Source organism: Larus michahellis, chromosome 7 (assembly GCF_964199755.1).
Source record: "Larus michahellis chromosome 7, bLarMic1.1, whole genome shotgun sequence".
NCBI lineage: Eukaryota > Metazoa > Chordata > Aves > Charadriiformes > Laridae > Larus > Larus michahellis.
Window position 1 is genome coordinate 26713900 of NC_133902.1, and position 15622 is coordinate 26729521.

General features: G+C 35.6%; 1 protein-coding gene across 3 annotated transcripts in view; it reads right to left on the reverse strand.

Annotated features, from left to right (window-relative positions):
• PGAP1 (post-GPI attachment to proteins inositol deacylase 1) overlaps nt 1-15622 on the reverse strand; it is a 46059-nt gene that overhangs the window by 19781 nt on the left and 10656 nt on the right. For all 3 annotated transcript variants that reach the window (XR_012588263.1, XM_074594306.1, XM_074594305.1), the window contains exons 5-22: nt 15158-15318; nt 13514-13566; nt 13276-13342; nt 11750-11855; nt 9962-10017; nt 9756-9839; nt 7980-8029; nt 6509-6560; nt 6194-6271; nt 5269-5344; nt 4936-5009; nt 4797-4848; nt 4032-4098; nt 3065-3173; nt 2650-2688; nt 1499-1592; nt 749-839; nt 460-657 (exon numbers count right to left, since the gene is read on the reverse strand). Coding sequence is in view for 2 of the 3 variants with exons in the window: in XM_074594306.1 (XP_074450407.1) it covers nt 460-657; nt 749-839; nt 1499-1592; nt 2650-2688; nt 3065-3173; nt 4032-4098; nt 4797-4848; nt 4936-5009; nt 5269-5344; nt 6194-6271; nt 6509-6560; nt 7980-8029; nt 9756-9839; nt 9962-10017; nt 11750-11855; nt 13276-13342; nt 13514-13566; nt 15158-15318 (1507 nt within the window). In the remaining variant the exon portion in view is untranslated. The remainder of the gene's footprint in view (nt 1-459; nt 658-748; nt 840-1498; nt 1593-2649; nt 2689-3064; nt 3174-4031; nt 4099-4796; nt 4849-4935; nt 5010-5268; nt 5345-6193; nt 6272-6508; nt 6561-7979; nt 8030-9755; nt 9840-9961; nt 10018-11749; nt 11856-13275; nt 13343-13513; nt 13567-15157; nt 15319-15622) is intronic.

Consider the following 15622-nt stretch of genomic DNA (forward strand, 5'->3'; position numbering starts at 1 on the left):
TGTAGAGCAAAATTAACATCCAAGAAGTTTGTTTTACAAACCTGTTTGCATTCCTTAATGCAGTTTATCCAATATGAACAATGAGGAATGGATCGCAATGCTTATAGTCCCTTTCTAAATATATACATTTATTTTTTGAGCTGCTTATAAGGGAATAGTTCAATTGCTTGCTTTTCCCCAACAAGCCTTCCTGAAAAACAAACTGAAAACCTTTATAACAGCTGGTGAAGGAAATGAGAAAGCCATTTATGTTCCCTTTTGGAGATGTGGAATAAGGAATATGAGGCAATCCTCATATGTCATTAGTACTTAACGCTGACAAACCCAGATGGCTAAAATCATGTATGAACTGTATTGCAGAATTCAATCTGCCCAAGCATTCACACTAAATCAAACAGAAAAAAATTGACAGAGTCTCAGTCATCTAAAAGAGCATAATTATATAGCATAATGTTTTACCTAATCAGAGTTAACCACAATGAAGAGAAGAGCCTCAGAGATATAGAGAAAAATACTCCACTCCAGTAGGCAATGCCTGTCCCAAAAAGAAATAGAATCAGGGACACAAGGGGGAACCATGCATCCTGACTACTCAGTACAGCAGCATCCACCTCTGGTAGCGACAGTGATTGCCAAATCACTCTAAACCAGTGAAACCTGCCAAAAACATGAAAGCAGTATTACTTATCACTTCCAATTACCATTACAGTTGGAAACTGCTTTAAATAAGTAAGTTACGCAAACTCACCTCTGCAGAAACACAACAATGCTTATGAGAGGTTCTACTTTGTAGGGCTTAGCTGTCCTAACTAGCTCAAGGGAAAAGTCTGAACACTGGCCTAGAATAAAGAACGGAAAGCATCTGTAGTTATTATTTTGTTATGAACTTTAACAAGTAAGATCCACAATAAAAAGTAAACTGAGACAAAGGTTTGAAAGTTTACTTCAAAACAAGATAATTACATCTTATAACAGTACTGTAAGTCAACATACTTCATCATCAAGGCCCTTATTAGCTGGACCACCCATACTCAGGTAATATGACAAGAGCTTTTACAGAGATTACAGAGTTTGTTATAAACACTACCTGAATTTAAGCAAAAATACATTTTGTCTGAAGACATGACTAAAGGTTAGTCTGGAGATCTCATCTTCATGCAAGAAAAATGTTTTGTGCATACTAACGATGTATTTTAAAAACTTTTACATGTATTTTTAAGTAGACTTCTATTGATTCTAAAATATAGTGCAACACCAATCATTTGCAACGAAAGGACTGCAGAGTAAAATAATAAGGAAATATTCTGCTACAACACAACCTTGAAGAACTATCAACAAAGCAAAACTGAAACTGAAGAGCATAGGTCCAAGTACTTGCACAAGTTCAATGATACTTAGCTTAAAAAATTCACAACTAGCTAGTCTTTCAACAGTACATTGGATAAGTAATTTCTTTAAACACACCTGTGACAGAAAAAAAAACATTCTAGAAAGCTACCTGTTGATATCAATGTGCTCAACTGTCCTCCGTAAGTAAGAAGAATATTAGAAACAACATAGACAGGAAGAGCGCCAGCATGGAACCTTATTATCTGAAAGACAAGGATATAAGGATAACTTTATTTATTTATTTATTTAAAATACACAGAAATATCATGAAGAGAGCATGATAACATGATTGGAAAATCTTAAAAGTTTCTCATTTTCATACATAAATTATTTGATAACCATCATTAGCAACTAATGTTATATATGGAAAATACTCAGATCTATCATAAATGGCTAATCAAACGTGTTTTGATAAACGACCAAATTACAAACTAATGCTTTTTTTCAAGTCAAGACAAATATGAAAAGAACAAAGTAGCCTCTTAACGGTATTTCAGTAAAATAAATTAAAAAAATAAAAGTAAAAGTACACTTTCCAAGCAATATATAGTTATATATGCTTTTGGTCAAAGAATTTAATGTACATGTTAAATGGCTTCCACTGTCCCAAATAATGAAGGGATATCTGTTTAACACACAAATAGCACACAAGTTCTTTTAAAATGACAACAAAATGAAAAATCTTTTATATATTCAAATAGAGAAACTTGCCAGTAATATTCTAGTACTACACTTAGGTGCTTGAGAATTAATTACTTTTTAGAATCAGAATATTGCAGATGGCTAGTCTATTTTTACTGATACAAATGTTGAAATATATTCATTGATAATCAAAGAAGATTTGTTGAAAAGGAGCATATGGATCTACTTAGACTTTTTTTTTTTCCCCTAACTTTGAGTTGATGCCAAATGTATTTTAAAATTTTAACACTACTGACTCATCAGGCTAGAAAGTGAAAGTGACCTACAGCATCATCTCTTTACAGATATCCGGCTAATCACAAAGCCAAATGCTCAACATTTACAATAGCTCTTTAGATCCAGAGTGCTTTTCTAATCCTCTGAAAACTGAGGCCTGACATTTATCCAGATGGGATGCCTTGCCAAGTGACAAGGTTTAAAGTGATCATTGAATAGTGTTCCTCTTGGCATCAAGAAAGAATCTGAAGTGCCATAGTAGGGAAGGGAAGAAGGGAAGACTTCTACAGATGCTACTGACATAAAAAAACCCAACAATCTAGTACTAGAAAGTTTTCTTACTTGCCCAAGAATCTGTACAGGTGACGTCTTCAGAATTATCTTAATAAAAAAACCAAATATTTTATTACTTTATACAATAGTAAGCATAAACACAAAATACTTTTATTTCTAAGAAGCCAACTTAATATTGGAATACAGCAATCCCATAACTAAACTGTACAACAGCTTACTACTGACTTTTTAAAAACAAATGCTTTAAAATTTTTCTTAGAAATGAGAGCCCAACTTCCAATATTACTCCAGCTGTTACAAAATATTTGTAACATGCACTACATTTACAAAAAGGCCAAACAGCCCACCTTTAGATTTGCTTAGTATTTATTTTGATTAATAAGCTACATGTTTTAAAAGACTCAATTATACAAAAACTATACAGCAATGCAAACTAACTATAAAATAAATCTGCATTACTCACTTCATACTGACAGTCTGAGGAAGAGTAAATATTTAACTCTGGAACCCTGTTGTCATTTTGAGGCTGAGCTGTATGCAGTTTTGCAGAAATCTCAGTAAAAGATGGAACTCTGAAACATCAACTTAATTGGTAATTGTCCTTATAATCAAAAAAAGCCAAACATGCCTTAGTTTTCATCAAGTGCACATAAAGCAGAACTAGTACACAAAGTGTCACTTCAAGCTATAAGCTAAATGGTATAAGGAACTTCTTTACCCTGTCACAAGGTACTACGTAACATTGTCAATCCACTGTCCTCTCAACTACCAGGGGGCGTGGTACTAATGAAAATAAACAAGTTCATCATTAGTGTCCGCACTACCTCACAGAACACATAAATATGCTGAGTGATAAGAAAGAGAAGGACAGATTCTCAAGAATACAAAGCAGTTTCCTGCAAGTATTACATTGTTAGAAAATACAGGGGGAAAAAAAAAAAAAAATAGAGAGGTGTCCTTAAGGCCTCTAAAATAAATAAGGAAGACTGTTTTCCACCCATCTAAAATAAACCCAGGTTGTTCAACTGCAATTCATGAGTGACACGTATTCCAAACTGTATCATTTGATTTTGTCAGAACTATGCTGCTGAAGCAACTTAGGGCTACTGTGTGATCCAAACTCCAGGTTACAGGAAGAAGCAAGCATCCAGAGCAGCCTCTCTATTCCCCACTCATGAAGGAGTCAAAGATTATGCCGAGAATTTCAGATTAGCAAATTACTTCCTTTTCAAGAAAATTAGCAAGAAATATTAAACAAACAGTTAATAGATATTCTTATTCTGAGGAAAAGTCAAAACAACTGTCAACAAGGGCAGGAAGCCAAGCACTTGAAGACTGGAGAAGTTGTCTCATATCAGAAATATTACCACAACAGAATGTAAACATTCTTCAAAAACATACCAAAAAGTTATAATTGTTAAAGTCCTTACTTTGCTACAAATATTGAGTCTTCATGTGACCAGGGTATATGAAGTCTGTAAACATTAGCTTTTCTTTCTGAAATGGAAGAGAATTAAAAAATATAAAATTAATTAAGAACAAGATGTGGCAACTGTCTCCAAAGACTAAACTGCAAGTAAAACAAAGGTGGTATATAGATCACTATACAGAATCACCATGCTTGCAGTTACATTGCAATTCCCGTTGCAATGCAGATCAGTGCAGTTAACATTGAGTGAAAGTGACATTTTTTAATTCCTGCTGTTACAAAATAAGACAGCAAAACATCAATGTTTAAAGGCAGGACAGTTATGAGAAAACTTCTAGTTTTCAACACAAAGCTGTAACCTCAAGCTAACGATGACATCACTTTTTTTTTAAAACAAAGTCCTTTACCATTCCATTCTGATTAAGCTCATGTAGCTCAACATTCAAATTTGAGTCCCATAATTAGCAAGTTATCCTAGCCAAACGTGCCATTCTTGAGGAACACTTTCAACATAATGCAGAATCCTGCCTGAAGTTCAACTTCCCTTTGCTGGGAAGTAAGAAAAACAAACATACGAGGACTAATTCCACATTTTCTTTGACTTATCCTTCTTAAAAAGTGGAAAGTGAGGTGCTTGAGCCAATTATAACAGTACTGCCTAAACCACATTGCATGAGAGGACCTTTGTTTCCATCAGCTTCAGTCTTGAGAATGTTCAACAAGCATTGTTTTATAAATTTATACTTTAGACAAGACTTACATTTACCTTTGAGTGACTGGCAGTGGCCCTCTATATAAATTTTGAAAGCTTGATATATCTAGAACATAAAAAAACCCACAAACAAATCACTTACATTCTCCAAACAGTGGTTACAGTAGCTTAAAAAATTAAGTACCATTCTTACTTGGTTAAAGTGCTGGAGCTGTACATTGTAAAGTAAGCCAGTTGAATTTAAAAGAATTTTGCTTGAAGAAAGCCCTGTAAAGGATTAGATAAAGTTATCCGAGAACTTACTACTTTTTTTTTCCCCCCCCAGGAGACTTATATGCTTCTATATCTGTTAGTCAAAATCCTCACATTTCTTATTTCTTTGTCTTATTATTGTATTACTGTATTAACTTCAGTAAAAACAACCCCCCAAACCTCCCTGACCATTGGAATTTTTAGGCAAATTATTATCCAAATGTTAGTAATAGTAGTTTTCCATTTTTTTCCAAAAGTAATATGCTATACTTACCAAGTGAAAAAAGATGAGTTACAGGAAGCTGTACTGTTCTGGAATCCTCTTTGAAGAATTCACAGTCCAAAGTATACTGCAATTCAGGATATTAAATACAGATCTAAACCAAGCACAGGCCTTTGCACTTGCCAAATTCTATTCAGAGGCTCAAGTAGAGTACAGGACACAAATACTGAAAAACCACCTCTCCCCACTCCACCAACAGGGACTGACATGTAGTTTGTTCCTGTACATAGCAGTACAAGTTTGGGTAGCTTAAGCTTAACTTCCAGGCTCTCTGGCTCTCATCCATTTGCAAGAACCTTCAAAAGGCTGTTCAAATAGCTGAGAATGACTAGAATCCAGTTCACATCCCTTAAGTGTTCCTTTTAGTGGGATCCTGAGAGGCCTTGATGCAAAGATATCCAACTCATCTGTGAAATTCAGAACTATTAAACTCTGCACAACTCAGTCGACCACATTATTTGTGGTCTCAGAGCTTACAGAGGTATCTGCACCAAGCTCCCCAGAATCCATATGTGATGTCTTCAATTATCTACAGCATTCTCTGCCACCCTGGATAAGAGAACCGATTGTTCAAGAAGATAAATATTCAGGAATACAACCAGAATATTAAGAAAAACAAGGAAGAACATTAGAATCTCCAACAAGAACTCTAATAACTGTTTTGAGAGCTGTCACTTCATATGTTTCAAGTACTATTCACGCCTTGCATTTGGCATTTTATCAAATGAAAATGTTTCTGAGCTGACAGAATATAACAAAGTTACCTTCAAGCCACACTGGATTGTAGGTCTATGGTTTCTCAAAGGAACTTAGCACATACTTAATATACTTTCTTTTCCTTCTGTCACAGCATCTGAAAGCTATGAACGCACTAAGCAAGCAATTTCTGCATTTCTTTTTTTTTTTATTATTTTACCTTATTGTCAACTGTGGGTAGTGCCTGAATGACAATGTGGGACAAAGAAGGATAGTCCTGAAGTTGCAGTATTACAACCTTAAAAAAAAGAAAAAAAAGAAAAAAAAAGAAAAAAGAAAGAAAGAAAAAGAAAAGTCATTACTGAACATATCCCTTAGCTTACCCCTAGCCAGTTCCCAGATGTCCACCTCTTGTACCCCTTCCTCTGGAATACAATTGCATGTTCCAATACTGTAAACAGAACAGATCCTTCTCCTGTGACATACAACTACCCCACAAAGCACCTCTCTCCTACAAATTATGTACGATGCTTACCTTGGTGGTTGGAAGTAACTCAGCTTTCCAGGATAAATCAGTAGCTTCCAGGCTGTAAAAATTCATGCATGTTAAAGGATGAGCATATTCATTATACAGGCACTACGTTATGACAGTGGATTAACATAGACAGCTTTTCTCTCTCTATATATATATATGGATTCACATGATTTTAAATTGAGAACCAGTTTGGGTCTAGTGCAGTTAGCTACCATAGTAATTTATCAAACTATAATCATTTCAGATAATACAAATCTTGTTTTTGCAAAAACAAGTTAAAGCAAAGCTCTAACTTCGTATACACAAAACATACAGTTGTTATTAGCCATGCAACTTCAGACACATAATGAAAATTCTTAATGAGCTAAAACAGCACTGGCATTGAATTAACACACAGTTTTATTAGCACCTTTTAAACATCAAAAGTGCCAATTTTTCCTGTGGAAACATCCAAAACATACCACATAAAACAAAAATTTTGTTAGCTGCTGCAGAGCTAACAGCAGTTCTAAAATGGTGTGTACTTATATTAAGTCAACACACTGAACTGCAACACATTCATTCAGTCATTTTAAGTTTTGGTTTTTAGAATACCAGGATATTTCTGTTTCTCTAAACAATGCTACATGACCTCAGGACACAGTCCACAACAAAACCACTATTATTAGATGAGGTTTTAGGCAGCAGTCCTGAATTAGGCTAAGCTGCATTTGATGCTGATCAAAGGTTATACAAAGGAGTAACAGCCAACTTCTCCTTGGAGCAGGACAAAGTAATTATGACATCTGGCTGTCAGCTGGAGGCAACGCTCTGTGGCTATACACCTCAGCACAGATCCCAGAAGAGATAAATACTATGCTAGCTCAATTCCACCTGGAAGCTTTCCCTAACCTGAAGGGTACATTGAATTTACTTTGAGCTTACTTTGCAAATGTAAGGTAAGCCAGTGTTTTACATCCATTTTGTAATGACTGTAATGACCTGATTCAAATAATCACTACATCACCCACTTTTCTAAATATTTTTTGTATGACAATAGCAATTTTGGAATAAGAAAAAAAATAAGAGATGCTCCAATCCACTCTTCTGAAGGCTTTGAGTGATATTTGATGTCTTCTGTGATAGGATTCTAAAGAGAAGCTACAAAACACATGATTTAGGAATCCAGCACAGCATGTAGTGTCCACAAGAGAGCAACAGGAGCAACTTTTCACTGCTATAAAGGTCAAAAATACAGCTTAGAGAAGAAAAAGTTCACCTATTTTATTCTGTATTCATGCAGTAGTTCTGAGAAAAACTATTCTTTCCTGTTCTCTTGGTGATACAGAAAACATGAATTATTCACAGTAAGGATTTTACTTTTCTTCACAACCTCTTCCCTCCTAAGGAGAAGGATATTTTATATGCTTCACTTTCAAATGTAGTCTCACAAGATCCATTTGAATAAAGAACAGGAACTGTTTATACTCACCACATTGACGAATTACTGTTCATACAGCCATAAATCCAGCTACTTGTGTCCTATAAAGGCAATACCATAAAACAGTACATTACCTATGTGTGACTGTATTTATAAATATATTAAAAAACAGCAATTCTTTACTCAATTAAACAATGCAGGAGTTAATGCTGATAATCTTCTCCAAAAATTCTGTATGCTGTTTCAGTACACCAGATGTCAACAACTGTTCTAAAAACCCTCTGATGGCAGAACCTTGGTGCAATTAACTTACTAAAAAGAGGAACCAACTTCCATCTTCATCTCACTCCTTTTCTATTAAGTGTGTCTGCAGCAGCCATCACTATATTGACCAAACTCTCATAAGGATGTCAAATGCTGAAGTGTAAAAGTGAAGATGATGATAAAAACCGTCTCTCTCAGATTTCCTCAATTATTTATAATGAAAGATATCCAGCAACTTTTGTTCTTCATTTTGCAATGAAGTCAGAGTTCTGTGTTAACAGCAAGTGATATCCTCCACTAGAAGTCTGATATCATAATCTTGGAATTACAATTACAAGAATGGAAAGATGAACTATAAGAGTGAGAGGCAGGGCTTTCTAGGAACCATTTTAAATAACTTCCACTTGCAAACAAAGGTTGATTCATAACCTTTTCTAGTTATGAATCAACACAGTTTCTAAAAACAAATACAAGGTTAAGCAAACACACTTTCACCATTTCTCTTTAAAAAAAATAAAGTATCTCCCTTACATATGATGTAAAATTCAATTTTATTAGAATTTAATCTTTTCTAACCAAAAGAAACATCTCAATGTACTATCCTAAGTAGTTGAGGAATGCTTTAGACATTTCATGTTCTACTGCTCCCTCCCTCAAGCATTTGAGTGTTCTGAAGCAACAGTACCATGATGCGAGTATCTCAGACATTGTTCTGTACCTTCTCCTCCTCAAGCAGTCCTAGTCCTGTCTTTAAGATATTATAGAAAAGGCAAAAGTTACGCTATTAAAGCACAACTAAGATTACAACAGATGTGTAAATATTGAAGATGCTACTGGGACGGACAATTAGGAAAGCACTGAGAATATACAATCTTTTTTCACAACATGAGGTATGAATCCCTTTGGTAGGGGTAGGAGTGGCAACAGGGACAGGCAGGACGGAACAGGAAAGCATCTCAATTTTCTCGCCACTAATCTAAGATACATAATTCTGAAGAGCATATTAATCTATCTCCAGTTTGCCAAGAGACTACATTCATTCTTTTCAGAAAATATTTTTAAAAATTTCAAAAACATTTTGGCTAGATTTATGTGTTTGGAGATAAAAATACAAGAAATGCACATTATCGCCTCTCCTCTCAATAGAGAGGACAACTGAGGTGGTGCTGTTTTCTCAGCCGCCTTCCATTTGCATCCACTGCTAAGAGGAAGATCTCTGTAGCCTTTCAGACTCACTTAAATTTTATTACGGGAAAGCAAACCTATAAACAGCTTTCCCAAATTAGAAGTATGGCTGAACCCTGGCAGCACTAAAAATAACTTCTTCATTCAAAACCATCAATACAGAATTAAAGGAGAAATTAATCTGGGGCTAACCGTAAGAGAGTCAAAAATAAAACATTTGAGTTTCAGGTGGCATTGAAGGTTTCAGATCTTGAACACTAAGCGTGACATGCTAAAACAGTAAGTATCAATGTCAGTAATTTCAACAACAGTTTCATTAAACTGTCTTAAAACTTCAGCAAATCTCAGTTAAAAAACATTAAAGAACTATTTTCTCACCAACATACTGTTTTCACAGTAAACATGACTGTATGATTTTCTGTGGCTTGCAAGAGGAAATGTGAAAAATTTTCCATCAGAATCCTTAAAAGAAAAAAAGTTGCTCATTAGTTAAAAAAAAACAAACAAAAAACAAAACAAAACACAAAAAAAAACCCCACCCCAAAACCCATAAAAACACAATGTGGCAAAAAAGTGTTACTTACATTGTAAGATGAGTAAGTCCATTTTGAAGCTTTGACTGTAATCCATGTGAAAGCTCCTAAAAATAAATAAGTTTTTATATGCCACACTGCAGGAGCTATTATCCTTTTCTCCAAAATCTTATCTTTTACTTATAGCCAAGGTCTTATTCTCTTACCTGTAAATGGCCATAGACTTTATAAGCTTTATCAACACTCAGGATTGCTACTGCTTCGAATTACATGCAACAGTTATCATCAGTTACACAGGCAACAGCAAAACCCTGGGATCCAATTACTACATTGTAATTGTAAAACAAATACCCTAAGGATCTTGAAACAAAGCTCTCAAGGCAACAAAACAACTAAGAAACTGAATGACAGTAATGCAATTAACAGGGTATGTGACTGATTAAAGCTGAGGCAACATTAAAAACAGCCCCAAACTTTGGTCCTGTCAGCCTCTTAAGAAAACCCATACAGAAACTTGTGTAGAAGCCAGTCGACGATGAAGTGAATAACACGTACAAGAAAAAAGTAGCAGTTTAAAAGATTTGTCTGGAAAAAGAGTAAGACAGAATAACAAAGAGAATAGAGATACAAACAATGCAAATTGTCATGCAAGAAGGTTAATATCTTACTTCTGTGTAATTACAGTAACAAGTTCATCACAAATTTAGCTGTCAAGAGGTCACCACAAATAGGAAGATGCAAACACGATATCCAATTTAAACATATTCCTCCTTATTGCTAAAAACTGGCCCCCAAAAAGGCAAACAAACAAACAAAAAAATCAGCTCCACAGCCTCTATGGGCACATGTTCCAGTGTTTGACCACCCTCCTGGTGAAGTACTTTTTCCTAATATCTAATTGGAATTTCTTTTGTTGTAACTGGACTCTACTGCCTATTGTGTTATCACTGTGCACCTCTGAGAAAAACCTAGCTTCACCTTCTCTGCAATCTTTCATTAGGCAGTTGAAGAGAGCAATTAGCATTCTCTTTAGGGTGAAAAAGCCCAGTTCGCTCTCTCCCCCATGTCCTATGCCCCAGGAGCTAACCATTTTGGTGGTCCTCTGCAGTATATGTCAACGCCTAAAGGCCACCTTATACTAGGGTGCCCAAAACTGGACACCAAAGTTAAAGCTACCTTAGAACTTCTGCATTAGCCTACGTAAAGAAAATTCCTGAAATAAAATGGTTTTCATAAAATGGTTCAATGCATTTCAGCAAAAGCAGGAATACATCTGTGTCCTGCAAAAGTTCTGTTTAGTTTCCAAGACTCCATGCAGTCAAAATTTCTCACCTTTAACTATGCATTCTTAGCAGTTACAAGGAAACCATTAGTGTGCAGTCCATTTTACCCTGCCATGTCATGAAAAAAAGGAAGTCACTGATGCAGCAGATCTGAATATTCAGGATTTCCATGAGTAGCACAAAACTAACACAATGGCTCTACAACACCCGTACTATCCCTCTTGCAAGCATGGTATTTAAGTGTACATTAGACTGTACTTTTGACATCCAGCTATTCCCAATTTCTGAGATTGTCTACTGGACACCCTGATGTAAACACGACTCCTGCTCGCCCCCGAAAATCTAAGCCATATAAAAGTGAGACTTTTGCTCCTACCCCTTTTAACCTATTTAGTGCTGAAACCACACAAAAGCTGGTAGCTTAGGTCTATAACCCATATTATTTTAGCAATGTCTGAAGAAGGACAAAATGTATTCCAGAAGTTTGTTTGTTAATAGTTAATCTTCTCACTAAGGAATATCACTGAATCCTGTTCAAAAGAAAACTGCCGCACACCTGTGAGTTCTGTAAAAGCTTCAGGATTTTCCTCAAATATCTTTGCAGGGTGTCTCACGAAGTGGTGATTCAGTACAGACATTCTTTTCTTTGGATCCTCAGTTATCTAAAAAAAGAACACATTAACAAATTTTATTTTACCAATTTGTGTGATTTAAGTCATCACATGACCATAGCTAGCAATACAGTTTTTGGGATAAGAGGCAGGAGAGATTATTAGAAAACATGGTACACTGTCTATTCTAAATTCAATAATCTGAAAAAATAACATACTCCATCACCGCAATACAAAAAGTCTACACGTTATGAAGCATAGCTGAAACTTTTACGAGTTTTAGATCCTTGCCTACTCTGAACAAAAGGAAGCCATTCTGTTAAACTTTCTTTCTAGACCCACATGCATTCTTCCTGAAATAACACATTTATGCCAGAGTTTAGGAAAAATTCTCATTTATATTTATGAGTCTGAGTTCACAAATCCAGCTTACTACATGTAGTAATATTTCAAGCATCCAAACAGATGTAGAGCTACGTTGTGATTTGCTTTCATTTTAGGTTGAGGGTTTTTTTTGTTGGTTATTTTTTTTGTTTGGTTTGGTTGGGGTTTTATTCAAAATCAAATTTACAGGACTAATTTTTGTCTATTCAGTTTTTAAAAATTGTGGCCATCACAACTGATTTCTGAAAAATTCTACCCTCCAGCACACTGCCAGTCAGCTCCAGAACAACTGTACCCCATTTTGTCTCTCTAAAACACATTTTAAAGTGAGTACACCCACGAAACTAGAGAAGTCTGGCCCAAACAGCCTCAAAAAGAACACCTGGAAGCCTTCCTCCTCTATGTCTGGGGCTCTGCTCTAACATATTTTCAACCTCTTGGACCTTAATTCCAATTCACATTTACTGCTGCATAACATTTCAGAAAGAGAACAGAGTACAACAGGAGATTTCTCCAACAGTTTTTGAAAAGTAAGATACAGGATATTTATTTAGAAAAGCAATAAATAATTTATGGTAGTATTTTACTTGCATTCTATTTTTGTAAGTGTAATTTGCAAAAGGACACAACAAACGCATGCTGGTGCTGGGCCACTGTGATGACAACACATGGGCAAGTTCGAGAAGCATTATGTCTGAGTTAAACTATCACAGTCAAAGGAGGTGATTCAAACACATATTGAGAGGTCACATTCAAAGCTACACAGCCAGCAAAACTTGCTGGTGCAAGTCAAGTAAGCCTGCTGCATTATGGAAGAAAAGTTCAGTCCACACCCCAGCTATAAAGCATGAAGCAGTCAATAATAAAAACTGAGTTAACACCTAATTATTTCTGACACATTGGTCAAACAACACAAAACCACAGAATTTTTCAGCGACAGGTACAAACCAGCAATTTTCTCGGCATGACTTAATACATTTAAAAAGGAGTTTTCTGTATAATGGGATGATATTTGTCCTGATTAAACATTCTGGGATGGAAGAAAAAGGTTTGATGGAGAAATATACAGGAGACCACATATACAAACCTGCCTTGTATTTTCATCTATGAGATCAAAAAAAGCTCTAATGGTAGCCAGGATCAATTCTTTGCACCTAGAAGAATAAGTGAAATTAAATCTAGAAAGGAAATATCTAGGGGAATAAAAGTGGTCAGATGAGACATCATAATAATATTATGCTGAAGTTAAATTACTGTATAATGTGGTAACAGTAGAGAACAGAGGGATGTATGGTCAGTCAATTAACCTTTGTTCATTAGCTTACCACACTATGGAGAGATGGTCTGTTGAGGCCCATGCTCTAGGCACAGCTGAGCTCTGTTTGGGGAAGAAAAAAAATTAAGATTTTGTTAGTATTCAACATTTTAAAATTCTAAGCCAGCCTTTGCCCTCCTTATTTAAACATATTTGCACAATTATTAAAAAGAATAGTGTTGCAGGGATTAAGGTACAATAGAATGACTTCCTCAGTCAAAAAAAAAAAAAGTCTTACACGTGCTGAAGCACGTGCGAAACAAAATGACTAAGTTAGCTATGTTAGATAGCAGAGTCTAATGGTGAAAGGGCAAATAACGGTATAGAGAAAACTTACCAAAATTTCTTCAAAGACTGCTTCTATGACATCTTACTATTTTAATAAGTGATCTTGGCACACAAGAATAGAAGCATGCCAATGAAAGCTGCTGCTGAAAAAGCAAGGGCATCCTCAACAGAAAGGAGCATCAGAAGACCATGCAGGAAGAAATGGACAGTCTGAAGCTATTCATTTACAAAAGTGTATTGCATTTTAGGGGCTAATAATATCAAAAACACCTCCCATAAATGGAACTCATCACCTAGTTGTACACCTTGATTCAAGTAAGTATCAACTATTGATGCATTACAGCCAGGAAGAAAAAAAAAACAAACCAAACAACAATACCACCGCCCCCAAAACAGAACAAAAACCCCCAAACCAAAAAAGTAAGAAAAAATAAAAAAAAACATGAGAAAGAACTGGTACCACTACACATAAGATCTCATGCAAAATTCTGGTCACCAACACTCAAGAGAAATGAAAATTGAGCAGATGCAGAGAATGGTTACTAGGACAAAGGGAATGCAGAGTTAATCTTCTTAGCCTAGCAGAATCAGAGCTGAGACTATTTATAGACAGCTTTCTGTACAATGGACAGGGAGGTAAACACCAAGGGAATAACAACTACTTCGGATAACATTTCAAGTTGATGTGAAAGTGCATTTAAAAGCTGGCTTGTGGAGTAAAGAGAAGTTGGAAATTACAAATTTTCTTCCTACTGAGGAGCGTTTTCTGGCTACTTCCATGTTAGGAACAGGTTGATGGCAGGGGGATGGAATGACAAACCTAACTGCTTCTATGACGTTGTCTGATTAGTTTTGGAAGGAGACAGATGCCTGCAAGAGCAGAAGACTGGACTTGATGATCCAGTAGATCTTTTCTATTCCAAAGTTCTTCGAAAAACAGTAAATACAAATAGAAGGCTTGAAGCCAAAGCTGGTTTTTTACAATCAAACCAGTAGTCTATTCCTATACTGCACGTCTGTCAGTCTCCATATACACGTCTCTTGTAAAAACGCAGGAAAATAATACCCGAGTTCTGAAACTAAAAAGGTGCAAGAAGGTGGCAAGAAGAAACACTACCAAGTGGTAGAAGATTCAAATCCACTCCAAAACATCCTCTTCCAGAGGACACTCATTTAGACTACAACCAACTATTTATGGGTTTATAGCCATACACTATCTACTTTGTGTTTTCACATGTAGTATTTTAATATTTAGTTATAATATGCTGCACATACAGACCATAATTAGACACCGATACATGCATTACATAAACAGCTATCTAACATAGCTCCATGCAAAAACCAAAAAAATAGTTTGCTTTTTTACCACAACAGATAAGGCACTGTCATGTTGACTCAATCTTGGTAGAAAAGCCAGTCCTGAACGAACTTGGTAATCTCTGAATCCTCCCGCCACAGAAAGGGTAGTTAAATTTCTTAAATCTTGGGCCTTTAGAATCCAATGATTGTTTACAGCTGTATAAAAATCTATAAGATATATTAAAATCAATTACAATATCCCAGTAAGTCTACTTGAGATACAAAAAAGCTATAGAAACACTTAACTAAAAGTTTCTGTAGCCCCCCTAGGCACATTCATGCTCCAGTTATCACTTTTGATTCATATAAGGAAGGAAAACTATCGTTTTAACCCCAAGAAGGTAGCAGCTGGGAAAGACACATACACTTACACCTTCTATATCATCTGAGCACATATATTGTTTGAGTAGCAAACCACAGATTTATTTTAAGGACAGACAGAGTCCAGAAACAGTCAGCAAGGAAGTAGTAC